This window comes from Mauremys mutica, chromosome 7, assembly GCF_020497125.1.
Source record: "Mauremys mutica isolate MM-2020 ecotype Southern chromosome 7, ASM2049712v1, whole genome shotgun sequence".
NCBI classification, from domain to species: Eukaryota; Metazoa; Chordata; order Testudines; family Geoemydidae; genus Mauremys; species Mauremys mutica.
Window position 1 is genome coordinate 33,036,650 of NC_059078.1, and position 23,450 is coordinate 33,060,099.

A 23,450-nucleotide genomic window follows, 5' to 3' on the forward strand; every position below is an offset into this window, starting at 1 on the left:
GGGGTGATGGTTTCAGGGGGTGGGGTGCAGTTTGGGTGGAGGCTTCTGCAGTGATAGATGAAGGGGTCAGAGTTTGAGATAATTGTGGAGTCAGTGGAGTTTTAAGGTGATGACAAAGCCAGATGGAGTTTTGGGGTGACAGTTTGAGAGGAGATGCCTGGATGGAGTTTAGGGGTGACAAAGAGGGAAGTGTTGGAGTTCAGTGTCAGATCTGGGGTGCAGTCCCTCATCCTCCTATCCCCAGCGTGTGGCCCTCACTGGGGCGCAAGCCGTCACTGTCTGCCAGTGCGCCTCAATCCAGATCTAAAGGGGAAAAAACAGGAGCAGCAAGTGCAGCTCAGAACTCCCAACAGAGAGGGGGGCCTGGAGACCCCTATGGGGGCAAGGGGCTATCACTGCAGAGAACGGGGCAGGCGCAAAAGAATCTCAAACATGCAGCCGCTTTCCCCCCTGCAAATCCCTGTGGAGCGGGAAGCTAATTCCCAGCAGCACCTTGCAGATTAGGGCTCAGGGTCCTTGATGTGGCCGCTTGAGCGGGATAAAGCAGGGAGATTTCAGGGCGCCTGATCCCCCTCAACTTTTACCTATTGCAGTCCCTCCTTGGATCAGCCCCACCCCAGGGGAGCTGGCCAGGCCCCTGGGCAACTCCCAACATCCCATAACCCCAGACTGCAGGGGTCGCTCCCCCCCCCGCCCCCAATCTTACCTTGCAACTGCTTGAACCTGCCCTCCAGCACATTAGAGTACTGCGCAGCATTGATGAAGGCAGCAGGGGAGAGCACAGGCAATGGAGGGGCACAGGGCACCTCAATCTGCCCTGGCTCATGCTGGAACATCCTGGGGAGGAATGGGGGGAAGGCACCGATCTCTCCCTAGGGGAGTGGAGGCTGGCAGGCACAGCTGGGCCCAGGTGCTGTGGGGGAATCAGCTCAGCGCTGAGTGTGCAGAGGCTCTGCCCTCCTCCCAGCCAGGATGGGAGGGCGGTCCTGGGCAATTTACATAAAAACAGGTTGGGCCGCTCTATTGTGAAAGGTGTGTGTGTGTGTGTGAGTGTGCAGGCAGCCTGCCCAGGGGAGCAACAGCTCCAGCGTTAGAGGCCTGAGCGGACAAATCCCAGAGCTGGGATCAGGCCAAGGCGATGCCGAGTGGAAAGGTGGAAGCGATTCAGTGCATAGGGCTTTGCACTGGAGCCAGGACTTCTGGGTTCTATCCCACTCTGGGGTCCAGTGGATTAGAGCTGGAGAGGCTGGGAGCCAGGACTCCTGGGTTCTACTCCCAGCTCTGGGAGGGGTGTGGGGGCAGGTGGTTTAGAGCTGGGAAGGCTGGGAGCCAGAACTCCTGGGTTCTACTGCCAGCTCTGGGAGGGAGTGGGGTCTGGTGGGTTAGAGCAGGGGGGGCTGGGAGCCAGGACTGTTTATCTGAACAGAGCCTGACACAATGGAGCCCTGATCTCAGTGCAGGTGTCTAGGTGTGGTTGCAATACAAACAATGACTAGGGGTTCCCCTCCCCTCTCGAACAGGATTCTGACTCCTGGTCCTCTTCTGCCGACCCCTAGAGGATACATTTGGACTTGCACTGCACTCTGCCAGGATGTCTCTCACTGGGCACTGGGGCAGCAGGAGCCGTTCCTTGCAAGGGAGGGGTGTGTACTCAGGGCCAGGAGAAGGTATTTGCACTGGTGGAGGAAGGCAGGCTCTGAGCTGGGTCCCCTGCAGCTGAGCCCCCCGTTAGAGCCACAGCCATGGATAAAGCTCATTAGCTCATGCAGCACATCGCCCTGACAACGGAGGATTTACACCCTATTGTACAGAGCCCTGGGCTTTGTTCCGCCTGGATTCAGGCAGGCCCAGCTCTGGAGCTCCCACCCCTCCCCAGCGGGTAGGACCAGGTCTGTTGGGGTGATCTCTATGTGTTTCATCCTCCCATATCTCCCCCAGTCTGGATGCTGGCCCTTCACCATGTTGTGCCCCACTGCAAGCCCCTGTCTCATTCCTGACCCCCTGCCAGGGCTTAGATGTGACTCCTCCATGCTGGTATCATGTCATTACATGCTATTAGCTGTGTTTCCCCCATTGGCATTCCAGCCCAGCCCAGAGACCCTGCTCTGCTAGGCAGGGCCTGTTGCCCACTCCAGAGCTCCGCCAAACCAAATTTCTACCACAGGCAGGATTTCGCAAGCAAGTAAGTATCTCATGGCACTGCCACATGCCTGCCATGCACAGCCACTAACCTCCTGCTCGGGAGGCCTGGTGGTCAATTCCTAGCTCTGTCACTGAATCTCTCTAGGCCTCAGTTTCCCCCATCTGTAGAATGGGTTTAGACGGTGAGCTCCTTGGGGCAAGGACTGTGTCTGTGTGGAGCCTAGCATGATGGGGACCCCAATCTCAGTCGGGGTCTGTGCAGCACACCGGGAGCCCGAGTCTCGGTCAGTCTCTTTACCCAACTGTAGGACACATACCAATAGCTATGCTACCATGCTCGGCCATACGGCTCCTTCCCAGTGAAAGCTGGCAGCTGCCATTTTCCTGCTATTCCAACAGACAGTGCCTCCTGCTGGGAAAGAATCAGGATTTTGGTGTCAAGACCAAGTACAGGATGGAGCCAGAACTGGCGGGTTTGGAGATAGTGCGTGAGATGGTAATTCCAGGAGACCCCGGCCGAGACTGACCCAATCGCTCTGGGCACTGCACAGACTCACACTGAGACACAGGCCTTGTCCCAGGAGCTCACAATCGAAACAGACAAAGGAGAGGAGGGGAAAGGCATAAAGAGGGAAGGACTTGCCCAAGGTTAGTGGCAGAGCACAGGATAGAACCCAGGAGTCCTGGCTTCTAGCCGCCCTCCACACTAGCCCCTACTCCCCTCAAGGAGCTGGGATAGACCCTGGAGTCTAGACTCCAAGCCCAGAGCTTTACCAACAAAACTACACTGTGTCTCTCAGCTTTGCAGCCTGATTCTCATCCCACTGACCTTCCTCCTGCCCTCCCGTACCCAGTACCTTTCTGTCCTGGTGCCCCCTGGCTCCCAGCCTCCTTGGGATCATCCACCCCACACAACTCTCATGTGTTTAGCTGTATTATCTCTCCTGACTCCAGGCCAACTGGACTTTGTCCATCCATGAACTGCCCAGGCCCCGCTGTCCCTGATCCCTGTTTGCTCCTGAAGCATTGATCTGTTTGGCCTGTGAAGGGCATGTGAGGAGCTGTTTACTGTCCTGCCTTGGCTGCCCACCAAGATCAGATCCAGCCACTGTTCCCCCTGCACTCCCGCCCAGGAGCCAGTATGACTAAGAGCCACCTGGGCAGGGGCAGGGCTGGGAGGAGACTCCTCCTAGTATCCCTCAATCCCAAAGGCCCGCAGAGGAGGGAGGAAGGGAACTATGCCTTGGGGCTGTAGTGTCCAAGTGGGATGGGATAGGGGAAGTTTATCAGCCCCAGTTTTCGTACTGATGCCCCCTGCCTCCTAATGGCAGGCCCAGATGGGCTGGGGCTGCAGAGGGGAGGATCCATCGGATGGTGAGGGACAGCAGAGCTGGGCTTTATTAGGGGGAGGATCCTGGGACAGTGGGGCTGCGTGGTGGGGAGGGGGAGGATCCCCAGGACGGGGAGGGACAGCAGGACTGGGCTGCATTGGGGGGAGGATCCTCAGGACGAGGAGGGACAGTGGAGCTGGGCTGGGTTGGGGAGGGAGAATCCCCAGGATGGGGAAGGACAGTGGGGCTGGGCTGGGCTGGGGAGGGAGAATCCCCAGGATGGGGAAGAACAGTGGGGCTGGGCTGGGCTGGGCTGGGCTGGGGAGGGAGGATCTCCAGGACGGGGAAGGACAGTGGGGTTGGGCTGGGTTGGGGAGGGAGGATCTCCAGGACGGGGAAGGACTGCGGGGCTGGGCTGGGGAGGGAGGATCCCCAGGACCTGGAGGGACAGTGGGGCGGGGCTGGGCTGGGCTGGGCTGGGCTGGGGAGGGAGGATCTCCAGGACAGAGAAGGACAGTGGGGTTGGGCTGGGTTGGGGAGGGAGGATCTCCAGGACGGGGAAGGACTGCGGGGCTGGGCTGGGTTGGGGAGGGAGGATCTCCAGAACCGGGAAGGACAGCGGGGCTGGGCTGGGGAGGGAGAATCCCCAGGATGGGGAAGGACAGTGGGGCAGGGCTGGGTTGGGGAGGGAGGATCCCCAGGATGGGGAAGAACAGTGGGGCTGGGCTGGGCTGGGGAGGGAGGATCCCCAGGACCTGGAGGGACAGTGGGGCGGGGCTGGGCTGGGCTGGGCTGGGGAGGGAGCATCTCCAGGACGGGGAAGGACAGTGGGGTTGGGCTGGGTTGGGGAGGGAGGATCTCCAGGACGGGGAAGGACTGCGGGGCTGGGCTGGGCTGGGGAGGGAGGATCCCCAGGACCTGGAGGGACAGTGGGGCTGGGCTGGGCTGGGGAGGGAGGATCTCCAGAACCGGGAAGGACAGCGGGGCTGGGCTGGGGAGGGAGGATCTCCAGGACGGAGAAGGACAGCGGGGCTGGGCTGGGGAGGGAGGATCTCCAGGACCTGGAGGGACAGCAGGGCTGGGCTGGGTTGGGGAGGGAGGATCTCCAGAACCAGGAAGGACAGCGGGGCTGGGCTGGGGAGGGAGGATCCCCAGGACAGGGAGGGGAGCCTAGTCCAGCCCTTCCCTGGTGTCAGGTGGCTGCCACGCTAGCGTTGCTATGGGAGCTATCGGTCTGGAACGCGGTTAGACTGGTTTGTTTGTGCTGCTTGTGGGGGGGTGGGGAGGCAGGCAGGGGCAGACAGTGGGGTGTGTATGGGATGGATGGACAGACAGAGGCTTTGGAGCTCTGGAGTTCAGAGTCTCAGGAGGATCAGTCTGTCCCCCTGCAATGCCCATGTCCTGTGCTGCCCCCAATTCCCCACCTGGATTTCCACCTCCCACTACAAGGTATCTGAGCACAGGAGGCTGGGCGGGGCAGGGATGGGCTGGGCTAGGCAGGACGCCCGCTGGCTCTGCAGGCCTGTGCTGCTCTCTTGTGGCCAATATCAGGGTCACTCTGGGAGCCCCCGCTTGTGGCTGTGATCTTGGTGGGGGCAGATTCCACAGGAGCATTGGGGACCGGTTGAATGGGAGAGGTGGAATAGAGGGGACATCTGAGAATCCCATTCTCTGCTCCCAGCAGGGTCAACCCAGGGCAGTCCAAGTCAGGGCTGGCCCTGCCTTTTGTGGGGAGGGGGAATATGGACACACAGGCCAGCTGGCATCTCCTGTAGCTCCACAGGGAAAGCTCCACGCCAGGGACAGGAGTCTGCCCTCTGGACGCCTGGCCTGAAGCTGCCTCAAGGATGTCCAAAGCCCCCCAGCATGCCTGGGGCAGCAGGGCATGAGAGAGCCCTGTTTGGACCCAACTCACTGGATCCACTGGAATTCAGACCTTTCACCTATCTCAGAGACAGGAGCAAACTGTCCCTGCACTCCAAATTCCCTGCTGGAGCCACATCTGGCACCCATATTCCTTACCACAGCTGACCCATGAATCACAGATCCCCTTGCAGAGCCAGCGCTGTCCCCTGCACCCAATCCTCAGCCCAAGCCAGGGGGGATGCACCCACACCACTCCACATGGTGCCCCTTACCCGCCAGCGCCTTGATGCGGGAGCGCTCAAAGAGGCGGGCTGAGCTGTTCTCATTGTCCCAGTCCTCGTCGGCCAGCTCCCACCGGTTGTTGATGTCATTGTACTGCTGCTGGATCTCCAAGCTGTCATAGTCCGTGGGGGATAGGGTGCTGCTCATGGCGCCTACCACAGGGTCTCTGCATCCACCTGTGGGGGGCCAGAGAGCCGTGAGTATCCTCTGACCCCTCTCTGGCCAGTTCCCCACCCCGCACCCAACCAGTCCCCCTGTCCTGGGGCCGGATTGGAGTCAGTGCCCCCTACAGGGGAAAGGCCTTGCATCCCAGTCCCCACCCCCAGGGGCTGTGTACCCACCTGTGTGGCCAGGGCTCCGGCTGCCAAATCCTCTGCTGAGCTACAGCATGGCCCAGGCTCCCCGTGAGAACCTGAAAGCAAAGAGGCAGCAATGTGAGCCTCCCGGCAGGGAACCCACTCCCAGCAGCACCCCAGGGGAGAGTCTGCATCTGGCATCAGCCCCCGGACTGGCAAGGAATGCTTCCCCCTCCCTTCAGCAGGGTGACCCCACACTCCCAGTGCAATCCAACCCCCTAGTACCCAGGGCAGCCCACTCCTCAATGGGTCTCACCCTGTCCACTCCCCACACAGCCTGAGCTATCAGTGCTCCTGGGCATGGGGACTGCAGCCATGTCCCTTCCCCAGGACCACACCTCCGCCACCACCTTGGGACCCACCAAAGGCAAACGGTCTCTCCTTGGTCCCCCTTCCTCTGGATGGAGGCAGCCAGGTTGGGGGGGCAGGACTCCTGCTGCCCCCTCCCCCACATAGAAAGAGGTGGCCATGCCAAATCTGAGTGAGTGGCGCTGCGATTCAACGCACCAGGGCGCAATGCCCAGAGCCCAGCCCTGCAGGACAGGAGCTGCCACTGTGGGGTTAGTTCGGGGCGGGCTCACTCTCCAGCCCCCACCCCGCCTGGCTGGTATTAGGGTTGCAGTGTATGGTGATGGGTGCTGCCCTCTCGGCCTTTAGTATAGTGCACCCACTGAACCAGAAGGCCATATCTGTCCTTGGGGCATGGCAGTAGATAGCCCTCCCCCAGGACTCAAGGGCTCACCACCCCCATCAGCCAGGGCAAGAGGGTTTAGCACTGGACTGAGCCTGGAGGACAGGAGCGAGAGACACTGAGCCAAACAGCATCCGAACTCTCAAGCTGCTGATTCGGAGATGAGCAGTGACTACAGGAGGGCTGGAACTCCAGATCCATAAAGTGGCTGTTCTCTAGCTGCTAGAGCCCACTCCTCTCCCAGACCCAGGGATAGAACCCAGGAGTCCTGCTCCCAGCCCCACACCCGCTGTAATCCACAAGACCCAACTCCCCTCTCAGAGCTGGAGATAGAACCCAGGAGTCTTGGCCCCCAGTCCCTTGCTCTAACCACTAGACACAACTACCCTCCTACAGCCAGGAATAAAACTCAGGAGTTCTGGCTCCCAGCCAAATCTGGGTCTGAGACCAGAGCCCTGTCACACCAGGCACTGCATAGACACAGTCCCTGCCCCAAGAGCTCATAAGCTAAATAGACAAAGGGTGGGAGGGGAAACAGAGGTACTGAGAGGGGAAGAGACTTGTCCGAGATCACACAGCAGGTCAATAGCAGAGGCAGAAAGAGAACCCAAGTGTCCTGGCTCCCCATGCGGTGCCTTACCCACTGGAACATGCTGCTCTTGGCTAGCTCGTCCACTGGCCATAGTCTTTCAGGAAAAACAGTGTGGGCATGACCTGTATTTCTAGGCAAGGTAACGAACCATCCAGGCTCCATGACTGCACTGATGTGAAGCCAATTACAGGCCCCATGTTTCCCCAGCCATTTCACACGCTCCCCGGTGCTCCAGGCTCGCAGCAGGGCCCCAGGGATGGGCTGGGAGCACAGCCTGCCTGCGTCTCTATGGCAGTGGCTGTAATTGCATTAGAACAATGCAGGCTAGGCTAGCGCACACATCCCGTCCATGTCACGCCTGGCTGGGGCCGTCAGTACTCACTGGCATTAGGGAGGGAAGTCCATTGTGCTGGGCTCAATGCTATTAGAGGCTGGCATCTGGTAACAAGCAGCCTCCCTTAGCCAAATGATGGCCCTTGGGACCATGGGGACCTCCTGCCCAAAGCTGAACCCTGACAACCCACTGGTCAGCCCACTGGTGCTGGAACTAGGGCTGCTGGGAGTGCTGTCACTCCCCGTGGCTTGAAGCGGTAACAAAACACCAAATACAGGGTTTCCATCCAGGGGCGGCTCTAGGTATTTTGCTGTCCCAAGCACAGCAGGCAGGCTGCCTTTGGCGGCTTGCCTGCAGGAGGTCCCTGGTCCTGCGGATTCGGCGGCCCGCCTGCAGAACGTCCGCCGAAGCCGCAGGACCAGTGGACCCTCCGCAGGCATGCCACCGAAGGCAACCTGCCTGCCGCCCCAGGCACGCGCTTAGCGTGTTGGTGCCTGGAGCTGCCCCTGTTTCCATCAGCAGCACCCCCACTATAACAATTGTTCCAGCACCCCTGTCTCTGCCCCTGCCCCCAAAGACACAGTCCTGTTCCTCTGCAAGGGTGGGAGGGGATCTAGGGGTCAGAGCAGGGGGGCTGGGAGTCAGAACTCCTGGGTCCTGTCACAGTTCTGGCAGGGAAGTGGGGTCTAGTGGTTTAGCACGGGGTGGCTGGGGTTAGGACTCCTGGGTTCTATCCCTGGCTGTGGTAGGAGAGTGTGGGCTAGTGGTGACAACCAGGCCACCTGGGTTTTGCCCCAGGTCACTGTGTTTCCTTAGGCCCTCTGTGCACCTCAGTGTTCACGATCATTCCATGAGGGATAACACCACCGGTCTACCCCTGATCACAGAGGGTTGTCGTTAATGAATGGGTACCTGCAAAGGGCTCTAAGGGGCACTGCGGCACTGAAGGGAGCCTTCGAGGGGGCTGCTCTGAGTCATCCAAGCCTTGGGCTGGATTCTCCCTTCTCCAGCCTCCACCAGTCCCTGCCCTGTTCTGTGTCTAACCTGCCCCGCCTGATGCCTGCTGACAGGGCCCATCTATCATCCTCCTTCCCCAAGACGCTTGGCGCCCTTTGTTTACGCCGTTGCCGAGTTGTAGGGGGGGCACAGGCACCATCTTGGTTCCTGTCCTGCTCTTGCTCAGAGTGATTGAGAGCTAGGGCCATGGCTGTATCAACACAGCAAGGCCTGGAACTGTGCATATTTTCATCACAGTCTGCTGGGCCTCCTAATAGAGCCAGCCTCTGCATCTCCCTGCTGGTGCCCTACACTCCCCACCCAGCTCCAAGTGCTAAGAGCAGCTAAAAGTAGTAAACAGCTGAGGAGATCCAGCCCTGAGTCCCAGAGGCATCCCATACCAGAACTGGGAGAGCAAAGCTCCACTCTATCCCCCACTCCACTGGCACCCCACATTCAGCTCTGGGCCCATGAGCCCAAGAACTGGGGGGAATTCACACAGCAGTGGATCCCGGGACAGCTCCTCATATGGTTTTGTCCACTCTGGTTCTTAGGTATGGCCCATCACCATGGTATCAGATGCCTTGTCTACACAGACCCTAACTAAGATCAGGGCCCCATCATGTGAGGCACTGCACAGACTGAGATCAGGGCCCCGTTGCACCAAGCGCGGTACACGGCCTGACCAAGATCAGCCCCCCATTCTGCCAGGTGCTGCATAGCTACATAGAGACAATCCCTGCCCCAAAGAGTTTAAAATCTAAAGAGACAAGGAGTAGGAGGAGAAACAGAGGCATTGAAAGGGGAAGGGGTTAGCTCAAGAGAAGAGCCAGGAATAGAAACCAAGACTCCTGACTCTCAGCCTCCCCTCTCTCTAAGCCACTAGACCCAGGTCCCAGCCCAGAGCCAGGGTTTAGACCCGAGCAGTTCTCACTCCCAGCCTCACTTCTCTAACTGTTAGACCCCATTTCCTTCCCACAGCTGGGAATACAACCCAGGAGTCCTGACTCCTAGCCCAGTGTTCTGGCCAACAGGCCACACCCTATGAATGCTAAAGGCCACCTGCTGCTGCTGAGCTGGGTGTCTTGCCGCAGTGCCACGTGGTCAGGATTGCTCAGCTCCGTGGTCTCTGTTCCTACAGCTGGATTCCTTCCATGGGCATCACTCCGGCCTACAGATCAAATGGAGAGTCAGGAAAATGCTCACAAAGAATCCCTGTCCAGCCCACACATCTCCGGGGGGTGAGGGCCGGGCAATTCAGGGCCCAGGTACCCCAGGAGCTCAGTGTTAACTGCCGGTTATACACAGAGCTGGCAGCACCACCCAGTGGTTTTCAAACTGGGGTACGCAAGCTTTGTAAGGGTGTACGCAAGAAAAATCCTGTAATGGCAGACAATGAATTTAATTTAGTTAACCTTGGCAATCTAATCAGCGTTTAATCTCCTTTCAATTAAAACGGCAGCCACATTGGTGTACGTTTCCTTTCTGCTGTGCAACGCAGAATCAGAGGTTTCAAACTGGGTGGCCCGCTGAGGTGAGTCAGGGGGTGGAGGTGCCGTGCAGGGCTGTGGGGCTGGCCTGAGCCGTTTGGTGTCACTGCTCGCCTCCCCAAATGTTCTGAAGGGGGTGCACCCCACAATTGGAAAACCTCTAGAAGCTGTTGCTAAATGAAAGGCAGAAATCTACCTTATTTGGAAAGGGGTACACAGCCTAAAAAGCTTGAAAACCACTGATTAAGTAAGTATAAGTAAGGTTGCCATTAAAAGACCCTGTTTTTGTTGTTTATAACTTTGCCAAACTTCAGTTGTTCAGGCTGAAATTTCCCAAGCCAGGACTCTGCCTTAGGCTGAAACTTTCTGTGAAGTTTCAGCAAAAATGGTTCAGCTGTTTCCAAAGATGAAACTAGGGAAAAAACTATTTTGCCCATGTTAAAAAAATATCTCAGATCCATTTTGCTGAGAAGCTCAAGGGCAGGGGTAGTCAATAGGTGGACCATGGGCCAAATCTGGACCCCCAGATGCTTTTGAAAGGACCGTGATATCTTTTAATTAACTTATTATTATCAGTATTGTTATTGTTTTTGTATTATTTTCTCAGGAGACTGGACCTTGACAATACCTTGACCAAGAAATTTTGAACTTGCCAAAAAATAATTGATTACCCCTGCTCTAGGGCCTCAATGCATTGGAGCAAGGAGTTGAAATTTGGCAGGGGGACCGCTCTGGGGTCAGGAAGATGCCTTTTGCTGTTTCCATGAAGATCCACCCAAATCTGGCCTATTTATGAGCCTCAGGGGGAAAAAAAATTCAGTTTTCACATGCTAAGTAGAGACTTGTTAAAGTTTGGCAGCTAAATTTTCTAAAGATTCCACTGCGCTGAGCATGCTCCAGACTTTCACATCAGAAGTGAGAGCAGAGAAATGGTCTCTCCTGTGCTCTCAGTGCTCTCTCCTGCTGGAGAAGAAGAAGGATGCAGCCTCACTAGAGTGCAGAGGGGAGCAGAATAGGTGTGGGGAAGAGATCGGGGGGAGACAGGGACAGAGGGAAGATGATGGGGGCAGGAGCTGGGTGGGGAGCATGGGGGTGGGAGAGGGGCAGGCATCCCCAGGATGGGGGAAGAGCAGAAGGGTCTGGTGACAGGAGCTACATACAGGGAGACAGGAGTGGGAGACAACTGGGGGAGTTAGGAAGCAGGGTGAAAGGGGCAGAATGGTCTATAACCACTAGCGAACGTCCCCTACAAAACCTGGAACTGAACCCAGGAATCCTGAATCTCTGCATTCCTCTGCTGACAGCAAATAGTTGTGAAATCCACTTGCAAAATATGTACCTTACCCCTTCTAGAGCCTAATCCACAGAGGATAATAGCCTACTACTCCTACCTGTTATGCTGTTAGCTCAAGTGGTAGAGAAGTAAAGGTCACAGCCCTGCTGATGACCCAAACTGGGGGATGAGTATGGTTCTTCATGATGATATTTTTTGCCTGTGCAACCTCAGTTTGACCCCCTGTGCATATCCATTACGATATAGTCTTTAATTACATGATCACGTACTATTTTTTCACAGGACCCCCGCTTTGTCAGTGTACAGGACAGACGTGTCCTGGACATGAATCAAGGTAGGGTAGTGAAGAAGGCTATTGTCAGACTCCTGCTTCATTTGTTGCAGAAGCTGGAAGGTGGGCGGTGAATGAGGCAGGGGATTGCAGGAAGAGAAAGGAAGGTCTGGCATGGTTAAGGCAGCTGAATGCTATCCTATAGAACTGGACTCTGCCACAAAGTTCCTGTGTGATGCTGGGCAAATCACTGACATCAAACTTTTCACAGGTGGGCACTAACTGTGTGGGCCTCATTTTCTGAGCGCTCCATTTGAGATCTTGGGTTCTGATTTGCAGAAGTTCTGAGCACTCACAACTGCAACTGAAGTCAAGGAGAGCTGTGCCCTGACCATATAAAGTGCCATATACTGCTAAATTCTCTGAAGCAGAAGGCCCTATGCATCTCATACGGGGCACCCAAAATTAACTGACCCTTTTGGCCTTAATCTCTGTTTCCCATCTGTAAAATGGGGATAAACCACTAAGCCATCTCATAGGAATGTTGCAAAGATAAATTAATTCACATCTGTAAAGCAGTAAGATAGTACAGTGAGAGCAACACAGAAAAGCCCAGGGGGAAATTACTAATTCTGTATTAAGTGCAAGGTTTGAATAGTGTGCAGTGAATAATGCATGGCGCCACACCTAGTTATGTTACCGTCTGTCCTGTGCACTGAATGAGACAGGGGTCCTATGGAAAAAACCAACATGTGATCATGTAATTAAAGACTGTATCATAATGCATAAACACAAGGGAGTGCAAATTAAGGTTCACTTTTGAGGGTCGTATTTTAAAACCTTAACATAGTTCTTTTAATGTACTGTTTTGGGATATAATATTATTGGTGCATTGAGGTAACTCCTAGAGATGACTGGGCTCAGGGCCCCACTGTGATAGGTGATGTACAGACACATGGTAAATGAAAATGCTCTGCTACAAAGAGCTTACGCTCTCCCTGTCACCATAGTATCCAAGTGCCTCACAATAGATGGATCTTAGCTTTATGAGGCAGGGAAGCATCAGTCCTATTTCACAACGGAGGCAACTGACATGACTCATCCAAGGAATCAGTGGCAGATTTAGGAATAGAATCCAGGTATCCTGCATCCCACTCAAGTGCCCGCCCCACTAAACCACCCTTCCCCACTGCATGTATATTTCTTGCTGCCTAATCACATTGCATATGGACAGCCATGCTGTGAAATGCTTCATACATGCATCTACCACCACCTACACAAGCGTAGCGCCACCTGCATTATACTGAAGTATTAGCTGACAAGTATGCCCAAACAGAAAGGGAGTGGGGTCTAGTGGTTATAGGAATGTGGGATCTGGAGTCGGGAATGCTGGATTCTCTCCCTGTCCCTTGAAGTAGCAAGGATTCCTGGATTCTGTCCTTAGCTCTGAGAGGGGAGTAGGGTCTAGAGGTTAGAGAAGGAGGGCCAAAAGCCAGGACTCCTGAGTTCTATTCTCAGCTATTTTACTCACTCACTCGGTGCCTCAGTTTCCCCCTATTTTCCACAACAGAAGCTGGGAGGGCATGCAGGGTTAGTGTTTGTAAAGCAATGTGCACAGCTGAGCAAGGGCACAGGATTACATGATACAAAGCCCAGAACATCCCTGGTGCCAACTGGTGGGGGCAGGGGAGGGTTGCCCAGTGCAGTGGGAGGCATTTACCCAGGTCTGCAGGGTGCCAATATGGCCAGCCAGCATGCCCTGGGTGAGACTGGAGTCACAGGGCTGCTGATCCTCTAGATGCAGAAAGACACCAGCAACATGGAACCAAATCCATGTCAAATGGCCATCCCAGCTGACATGGCAGGAGTCAGTGGAACACTGGCAGGAGGGCATTGGAGCCCATGGGCATGCCAGCCCAACTCCCGTCTAACACCAACAGCTGCTCCCACAGAGATGGCACCCTCTACAGGTGCATATGGGCCACAGACAAATGACAGCCATGCAGGAGAGCTAGGGGATGGTGGCAGGTGACTGAGTGATGCCACTTTGCTGCCCAGCGGGGGGAGGCAACTGCATGGACAGGTTTGTACAATCACATGCAAGATCACTCCAACATGAGGGCTGGATTAGTGCAACTGCACACACAAATTCCTACCGACACTAGGGGTTGGTTAGTGCCATCGTGTGTGCACGGATTCCCATTGACACAAGGATTGGGTTAATACAGTCACACACACACAGGTTCCCATTCACATGAGGGGTGAGTTAGTGCAATCGCACAGACATTCTCTCTGCCATAAGTGCCGGGACTAGGGACTGGCTAGTGTGACCGCCAACATGCAAATTACCTCCAGCACAAGGGCAATGCATGCACAGATTTACATGATGGCCAGGTGAGAGTGACAGCACAAACAGATTCAGTGTGGCAATTGGGGTGGGTAAAACAGATAGTGAAATTGAGGTGACTGGAAACTGGGTGACGATTTGGAGTGATGGAGAATTTGTGGCAATTGGGGTAATGGATTTTGTGAGGTCGGGTGCTGGGGGATTGGAACAATGTGTATTTGGAGAATTGCGTAGTTGGGGGTGATTGAGATCAGAGGGATGCAAGGGATTTAGATTGGGGGTGATGTAGATGTGGGGCAATTGGGATTTGAGGGATGCGGTGATGTGGTTTCGGGATGAGTGGATTTTGGGCATTGGGGTGACATTGATCTTGGGGTAATAAGGGACTAGGGCAATTTAGGATGCAACAAAGGGGATTTTGAGGACTGGGGTGATTTGGGATCAGTAGTAATGGGGATTTGGGGCAACTCGGTTCAGGGGTGATGTAGATTTGGGGGATTAGGCTGTTGCAGATTTGGGGGTGATCCAGAATTGGGGACAATGGGGATTTTGGGGCACAGGCAGCTGACAAGGAAGCCTGGCCTGGCTGGCAGGGTGACCCCAATGTTAGGAACCCCTGAGGAGAGGGGGACCTAACTGGGAGAGCTGGGCAATGAGGAGCGGATAAGAGGGGTGTAAGTCACAGAGGGAGGAGATGAGACAGAGTGAAAGGACCCTGAGGATGAGTGAGGCTCTGGGCTGCTTCCTCTCTCCATGACCTGAGAGGTCTGGACCCTGGGCTACCACGAGGCCGTAGGGAGGAAACCAGGGACAGGGCATGAGGTAAAACCCAGCCACCTCCTGTGCCCAGCCTCCTCTGCAGGCCCCGGCCTAGCGAGTGTCTGAGGGAAACCCACAGCGCTGCCCAGCTGGGTCCAGCCTCCCCAACAGGCCCCAGCCTAGCGAGTGTCTGGGGGGAACCCCTGGCGCTGCCCAGCTGGACCCAGCCTCCCCAACAGGCCCCAGCCTACCGAGTGTCTGGGGGGAACCCCTGGCGCTGCCCAGTTGGGACCAGCCTCCCCAGTGGGCTCTGGCCTGGCGAGTGTCTAGGGGGAACCCCTGGTGCTGCCCACCTAGCTTGGTCCAACCTCCCTCTCAGGCCCTGGCCCAGCTAGTGTCTGGGGGGAATCCCCAGCACTGCCCAGCTGGGCCCAGCCTCCCCCATGGGCCCTGGCCTGGCGAGTGTCTGAGGGGAGCCCCCAGTGCCACCCAGCTGGACTCAGCCTCCCACACAGGCCTCGGCCTAACAAGCCTCTGAAGGGAGCCCCCAGCACAGCCTCCCCCACAGGCCTGGCCTAGCGAGCAACTGGCCCTGACCGTACAGGTTCCAGTGCCATATTGCGGCAGCCCCACCCGCCCACACAGAGGACCCATGCCAAAGGCCGGCATCTCACAGCAGATCATCCCCAGATTATGCTGCTGATTGGGCGTTTTATTCTTAGCTGCACAGCCCCCAAGGAGGCTTATGCTCTTAAGGCCACAGGATAAATAGCCCGACTCCCTGACAGCAGCCAGGCCACCTCCCCAATAATGGCATCCTCCCCCCACACCCGACGCCAATGCCAGACTGAGGTAATTACGCCAGCAAACATTCCTGCAAAATCCAATCAGCACTGCCATTGTTGGCACTGGCACTCAGGGACCAGCCTTCCCAGAAACAAATGAGGGGAGACAGGAATTAGGCCCCTCTGTGCTGGATAAAGAGACGTCAAGGAGGATGTTTGTAGGGGAGGGAGCATGGGTCAGTGGCTAGAGCACTGGCCTGAGAGCCAGGACTTCTAGATTCCCCAGCTCTGGGAGAGGAGTGGGGCCTAATGGCTTAAAGCCAGGGTAGTTGGAAAGGGTCAGGACTCCTGGGTTCTATTCCAGGCTCTTCCACAGCCCTGCTGTATAGTTTTGTAGTATAAATATAGCAGTGGACCTGTTATGCCAGGTACTGCACACTCTGTACCTCAGTTTCCCCTCTCATCCTTGGTCTATTTAGATTGTATGCTCTTCAAAGCAGGAACTTCCACTGTTGATCTACAGCACCTGGCACAATGAGGGGCTTTGGTCTCAGCTGGGGATGCTGGGTGCTACTTTAATAGTACCGATGATCCCTCACACAGACCTGAGATGCAGCCATCTCTGGGGTGGTGCATTGCCTCACCTTGCACTGAGATGCAGCTGCCTGTGAGGTGGGTTCTTTAACCCTGAGACCAGCATCTCTTACCAGCCCCCTCACTCCCATACAATGTCCTCTTTTTGCTCCACTTCCCCCCCCCCATTCATCTTTAGCCACCCCTCCCCTATGACTTTTGAACCCTCTCCCCAAGCAGGCCCACTCCCTACTCCCCATAACCTCTGATCTCAAAACCCTTGGGGTCCTCTGCTCCCTCATTCCTCAGACAGAGGGCAGGATGGGAGGGAGTGAAAGTAGAGAGGAGATGGGTCTAGGTAGACAGCTGCTCCCACTCCCCTGCAGTAGCCCAAACCTTACCCCACCTCATCATAGGCCCCCTACTGCTGTACTGGGGCACTGGTGTCAATACTATCAAAGAAAAGCAACACCTATTTAGCCTCTACACCACTGCACAGCACCCCGCCATCACTGCATCAAGGCACTGGAGCCAGCACTCACTCCAAGGGGCGAGCATCCCTTACTGAGCCCCAACCCTGTCCCCTGCAGTACAGTGCCCCCTAGTGCTGTTCTGGGGCACTGGGGTCAGCATTGACTGAGAGAAAAGTGCCCCCCCTACTGAACTCCCACTCCCCTTCCTGCAGACCACCCCCAGTACTGTATTGGCTCTGCTCCCCTGGCTCTGTGACCCAAATACAATAGCTTGCATCCCTACGTTCAGGAATGGGTTGGTGCCACCCAGCCCAGCATCTCTGGGCTGAATTGCCAGCCTCACTCTTCACCCCATGTTCTGTGCTAACATGCTCGGATCTCCATGGGGAAGTGCAGTCACTGCATTAGCACAGTGGCACCTGCACATGGCTAATGCCACCATGAAGGCTTTGAATCACTCAGTCCCAGGCAGGCCCGATGGTCTGGATTCAGCACCCAAGAGACTCCAGATTGTTCCCATTGCACCATTTGCATCAATTCTTTCTGCATAAAACTCAGATCCCACTGTTGACCCACTAGCCAGCACCAACCGGCCCCTAAATGCAGCGCAGGTCCCTGCCATGTGGCACTAGCTGGCAGAGCCATCTTGCACGTACACACACACCAAACATTTCAAAACAGGGGCTTGCAGTTCTGCCCCAGAGTGCAAATTTCAGTTCCTGATTCAGGTGGCCAGATTTCCAAAAGAGCTTGGACCCAGCAGCTCCCAGTGTTGGCAATGGGCGCTCAGTGCTGGAGCACAGCACGGCCAAAAACCAGCCCACCCATACAGAGAGAGGCACACACCAATACAGCTAGGCAGGGATAGAGACACAAATCTATGTACGCACACTGTGAAACACCCCAGCAGAGCTGCATACACAGCCAGCTCCACATCCACACACATACAAACACTCACAGCCAGATATGTATGCATGCAGAGACACATACCCCTACAAATAAGGAGACAGGTACATCCACTCAGATACACGGAGGTACAAACACAGAGAGCTATTGCCAAACAAAGGCACCCAGAGACACACATAGAGCCATGCACACACCAGAGGGAACCCAGCTCAATGCACACACGCACCCGGCATCTCAGCCCGGCTGCTCCCCCAGCCATGCCCCAAGGAGCATGCTGGCCTGCCTCTTCCTCCCCCACAGCCCGGTCTCTCGTCAGGCGCAGAGACCGGCTCTATCCTACATGCCCCTCACCTTCCAGGTGCCTACATACGGGTGTCCCCCATCCCTGCCCCACCTGGGCATCCCCAGCCCGGCTCCCTTCCCCACCCCCAAGCGCCGGGAGCAGCTGGGAACCTCTCTCTTCCTCCTGCTGCCAGAGATGCAGAGACAATAACAAGCCCCTCCATCTCCCAGGAGCCCGGCTCACCTCCCTCCGGGGGGCACCCAGGGCTCCTGCCCCTCGCCCGCGTCCAGATCCCACAGCCAGGGAGACCCCCAGCACCACGCGGGCAAGCTCGGGGACCGGCGGGGAAGGGCTGGCTGTGGCTGCTGGCTGCGGTACTGTGAGCGCGTGGATTTGCGTGTGTGAGCGCGCGTCACCCGCAATAGGGAGCCGGCAGGGGAAAAAAAATCACAATAGCATCCTCTGGCGCCCACCGGGGCTCCCGCAGGACTCTGCCCGCCCGCCCGCCCGAGCCAGCCAGCTGGTCCTGCCACTGCCGGGGGAGGAGCGGGGGAGGGCGGTCGGGGGAGAGGACAAAAGGAAGGGGCTTTTCCCAGCTGCACAATGGGAGGGAGCGGGGAAGGAAGGCTGGACATGGGGCCTAGACAGGGATGGGTAAAAGCCATGTGGTGCTCATCCAGCACCCGGATGCAGCCATCTCTGGGGTGGGGGTGGGGGGCTGTTTATACAGGAATCCGTTGCCTGGCACTGAGCTGCAGCTGCCCCAGGGGTAGGGGGTGGGGGTTATTTATAGGGAGATCCATTGCCCCAGTGCTGAGATGAAGCCACCTCTGGAGTGGAAGCAGGGGCTGTTTATACAGGAATCTTTCACCCCAGCCCTAGATGCAGCTGCCTCTGGGGTGGGGAGAGGGGCTTTTTAACAATATACAGTAGTGCAGTAATGCTATACAGCTGTTTAGGACAAGGGTGAAAGGGGAGGGTCCCAGGGGCAGTGACACCCTCGGTCCTTGGTATCTGTAATGATCCTAAATGGATCCTTGCTTCAGTCAACCTCCCCAGAGCCCCCACCATGGTCTCCCACTTCTACCTAAAGGCCACAATCACAGCCAGCTCACCCCCTAGCACCACAGTACTATGGTACCGACTCAGAACGCCCTCTCCCGGAGCACACGGCTCTCTATACACCAGCAGTTCTCAAACTGTGGGTCAGGACCACAAAGTGGGCCGCAAACCTGTTTTAATGGGGTTGCCAGGGCTGGCATTAGACTTGAGGGTCCAAGATGAAGCCTGAGCCCCACCACCCAGGGCCAAAGCTTGAGATCGTCAGCCCTCGGTGTCAGGGCTCAGGCTTCCCCGCCTGGGGCTGACGCCCTTGGGCTTTGACTTTGCCCCCAACCCCACCTAGGGAGGCTGGACTTGGACAGGGTCATGCTTCAGTCCCCTCTCCTGGGGTCGTGTCGTAATTTCTGTTGTCAGAAGGGAGTCGCAGTGCAATGAAGTTTGAGAACCCCTGCGTGTATGCAATGACTGTAAGCTGCACACCACAAAAGGGGGCTTAAGGTGGGTGCAAATGGCCCCCTAAGACTCCCACTCCCCTTGAAGGGAGCATCTGCCAATAGGGCTCCTAGCCCCACACCCCAGTGTAAGGATGGAGTGCAGTGCACACTGGCTATTCTCTGCATCCCCCTGGCTATGGGACACAGAGGATAAAAGATCCCTTGCAACCGACACACCTGCAGATGTTTGGAATGCAAACCTGTGTTTAATGGTGCCTCACACCATATCTTACATGTTAGAAGGGCTTTTCACTATAAAGCCTATTTGAAGGGACTCCTCGCTGTGGGAATTACCCACCCTAGAGGCAGCTGCACCTGAGTGCTGGGTGAGAGTGTATAAACAGACCCCATGCCCCTATCCCCTGGTATCTCAATGCTAGGCAAGGGATCCCTGTATAAATAGCCCTTGCACACTACCCCAGAGGTGCCTTCATCTCAGAGACAGGTGAGGGATCTCTGCATAAACATTCCCTCTGTCCCATCCCACAGGCAGCCGCATCTTAGTACTGGGTGAAGGATCCCTGTAAAAACCCTCATTTTGTGAATTTCACAAACCAGCTGTTTAAAAAGAAAAAATAATCCCCTGTTGTTTGCAACCATCATATCCCTCATAGGTCATGAACAGGGCTTGACCCCATAACTTTCTGACTTGATCTTAGACGTTTGCCACCTGAGCTACAGGAGTAATTGCTGTATGAATTAGCCTCTAGAGTAAGGCTTGACATACACTTTGCCCGTGGGTTATACACAACTCCATTAGCACTTGTCCACATACCAAAGTTGTCCCTTTTTAACTACTCCATTCTAGTTGAAGAGATACAACCCCTGCTAGTGTGGATACGGTTATGGTGGGATAAAGGTGCTTATCCTGGTATAGCTATTCCTGATTGCATGGACTGAGTATATATTAGAGCAGCTCTGAGGCTGCTCTCATTTACACCCCAAGCAGAGACCTCATAAGCCCCCTTAAACCCTTCTCCTGTATCTGTGTGCTGAGAGCAGGATTGAACGGGACAACCCAGCCCTGGGGACACCCTCCCCCATAGACCATGCACTCAGTTCTGATCCCTTCCCTTTGAGAAAGAAGGTTAGAGTGGGGCCTGCAGGTGGAAACCAGGACTCCTGGGTTCTATTCTAAGCCAGAATCACCACACTGTCAGCAACCTGTTCAACTGATATTGCCCATAACTGGGGATGGGGGATGGATCACTTGATTATTACCTGTTCTGTTCATTCCCTCTGAAGCACCTGGCACTGGCCACGGTCGGAAGACAGGACACTGGGCTAGACAGACCTTTGGTCTGACCCAGTATGGCTGTTCTTATGTTCCCCATCCATATTCCATAGCCCGCTTCTCATTTGCACCCCATAATAATCCCCCACCCCTAGCGTGAGTGCTCCTAGAGCCTGAAGTAGGTTACCTGACCTCTCTCTTGCCAATGTTAATTGTGGGATACATCAGCATCTCCCTGCTGACTAGCAGTGGAGCAGCCTGTTAGTGCAGCGTAACCCAACAACATCACAACCTAACACAACTGGATGGCTCTGCTTAGGAGAAGCCCGGGGCTGGAATAGCAGGGGACTGTGGCCTGGGACTGAGGGTCTCAGTAGAGCCATGTGTGTTTCTGGGAGCCCAGGGCTGGGATTGCACCAGGGTGACTGGTCAGGACTGAGGGGCACTGGCAGAGGTGCAGGGGAGACCAGGGCTAGGATAACAGGGGGTTGCAGGTCAGGATTGAAGGGGACAGGCAGAGCTGTGGGCAGAAAGCTCATGTAGTGAGCAACTGGAGCCAATAGTATGAGCCCCCTCATCTGCCCTGTTTTCCTGGCACCCTGGGAGCAGTGACTGAATGAGGCAGGGAGCTCTGACCCTGCCGGCTGCAGGCAGACACCCTGGCCCCCATCCTTCCCCAGATATATCAGGTGGGTCCACTACAGTATCAAAGGCCGCTCAACCCGTCGCTCAGCACCCTCTCAGGACCTGCCTTCAGACCCAGAGACCAGCTCCTGGAGAAACCCCACTGCATTCATCCACTCATTCATCCCCCTTCTCAGCTCCACTTGGGCATCCGCAGCCCATCTTCCCCCACCCCTCCCCCAGCACCATGGGTAGCTGGGATCACCTCCTCCCCTCCTGCTGCCAGGGATGCAGAGACAATAACGAGCCCCTCCATCCCCCAGGCTCGGCTCACATACCTGTGGGGGTGGCACCCAGGTCTCCTTCCTCCTCGTCGTAGGCAGATTTCACTGTCCAGGCAGCGTTTGGGTACTTGGAAGCTGGGGGCTGCCAGTGGGGGGCTCTTTGTGAGTCTTAGGGCTGATCCGATGAGGCCCGTATCACCTGTCCCATCCCCCGTCCCTGATGGGGGTGCAAGCATCACATGTTGAGCTTGGGTGAACCCCGGCGTCCAAGGGCTCAGCCCGAACAGAGCAGTCCTGGGCGGCAGAACGGTCCGGCTAGGAATGGCTGGAAAAACGCCCGCCTCCTAGCCACGAGGCACAGCCATTGGGCGCCTTCCCCGCATCAGTAACACACAGGGAGATGGGACTGGGAGACGATTGGGGCGGAGGGGGGAGGGTGATGGGGGCTGGGCTGCCCCATCTCACTCAGGGGATCAGAGCACAGAATTGAGGAAACCCCCACCCATTCCAGGAAATGGGCCCGATCCTGCTCTCATCAACCCTTGTGTAAATCCAGAGTTGCCCAGTCAGGTGAGGATAGGATCCTGAGCTGAAGATTAATCCAGAGTGAGCCATGCATGGGTTTACACAAGTGCCATGGCTCAGTCAGGCCTCATCAGTTGGGAGTGAAAGGTCTGACCTGCCAGAAGCTGAGTGTGGGGCACCTCCCCAGAGCAGTGCTCACATCCCAAGTGCCAGGAGCAAGGTTTGGCCAAAGAGATCCAGTTTGCATCCTTGCAATCCAGTTCCCTGGCGCTTAAGGACATAAGAGGGAGTGCAATGCAGTGGGCTGGGACCCAGCGCTCATGGGTTTTCTTCCCACATCTGTCACTCACCTTGGTCAAATCTCCACTCTCTTCCTCTCTCTGTGCCTGTTTCCCCTACTACCCTTTTCGTTTTCGACTGTAAGCTCTTTGGGGCAGGGAATGTCTCTCACTGTGTGTCTGTGCAGCATCCAGCATGACAGGGTCCTGACTGCAGTCATGGTCTGTGCCGCACCCCACACAATGAAGGCCCCAATCTCAGTTAACATCTGTGCATTGCCTGGCACCATGAGCGCCCAATCTCAGTCGAGGTCTGTGTAATGCCTGGCACAATGGTGGCCCTGATCTCCATTGGGATCTGTACAGCACCTGGCACAGTGGAGGCCCCCAATCTGATATGGGACCACCATATTACACATTATAATAAGAATATGTCATCACAGGCTCCAAACCAGTGAAGCCAGAGCTCTTGAGGAAGAAGGACTTTACCCAGGTTGTGGAATGCCTTTTGTTTGTGTTAAAAGCCCATTTAACTCAAAAACCAGCAAACACTTGGCAGAAAAATGTTCTCTGTTAATCACTTGGGCTCAAGTTTTCCAAAGTAACTCATCATTTTGGTACCCAACTAGCCATGACTTAAAGGGCCTTGCTTTTTGCTTCCCACCTGAGCATCAGGCCCCTTTGAGGTGTCTCAAATTGGGCATTCCAAAGACTAAGGCGCCCAAAATGTCCAGTCACTTAGATCCAAGGCCAGAAGGGACCATTAAATCATCTAGTCTGCCCCCCCTGCATAGCACAGGCAGGAGAATGTCCCCCAGATCCCCTGCATTGAGCCCAATCATTTGTGTTTGACTGAAGCATTTTCCAGAAAGGCAGCCAGCCTGGACTGGAGATGGAGACTCCACCCCTGCCCTTGGGAGTTTGTTCCAGTGGTTAATCACTCTTCCTGGCAAACATGTGTGCCTTTTTTCTCACTGGAATGTGTCTGGCGGTAGCTTGCAGCCACCAGCTCTTGTTCAGTCTTTCTTTCCCCATGAGGCTAAAGAACCCCTGCCTTGTACCTGGCACCCTCTCCCCATGAAGGCCCTCAGGCACCATCATCAAGTCACATCTCCACCTTCTTTTTGATAAACTACAGAGACTAAGCTCCTTACATCTCTCACTGTCAGGCATTTTCT

The 23,450-nt window shown here is 55.8% G+C and overlaps 1 protein-coding gene across 5 annotated transcripts in view; it reads right to left on the bottom strand.

Moving 5' to 3' along the window:
* SPTBN2 (spectrin beta, non-erythrocytic 2) overlaps window positions 1-21,771 on the bottom strand; it is a 56,753-nt gene extending 34,982 nt beyond the window's left edge. Inside the window, exons 1-6 of one of the 5 annotated variants that reach the window (XM_045023597.1) lie at window positions 21,524-21,771; window positions 9,653-9,761; window positions 5,963-6,033; window positions 5,612-5,797; window positions 5,474-5,475; window positions 707-812 (exon numbers count right to left, since the gene is read on the bottom strand). In XM_045023597.1, coding sequence (XP_044879532.1) covers window positions 707-812; window positions 5,474-5,475; window positions 5,612-5,768 — 265 coding nt within the window. In that variant the 5' untranslated portion in view covers window positions 5,769-5,797; window positions 5,963-6,033; window positions 9,653-9,761; window positions 21,524-21,771. Of the gene's footprint in view, window positions 1-706; window positions 2,823-5,473; window positions 5,476-5,611; window positions 5,798-5,962; window positions 6,034-7,308; window positions 7,477-9,652; window positions 9,762-18,014; window positions 18,162-21,523 lie in introns of those variants that run through there. The other 4 variants (XM_045023592.1, XM_045023593.1, XM_045023595.1 and 1 more) reach the window with 4 other exon arrangements.
* Window positions 21,772-23,450: the final 1,679 nt, after the last annotated feature.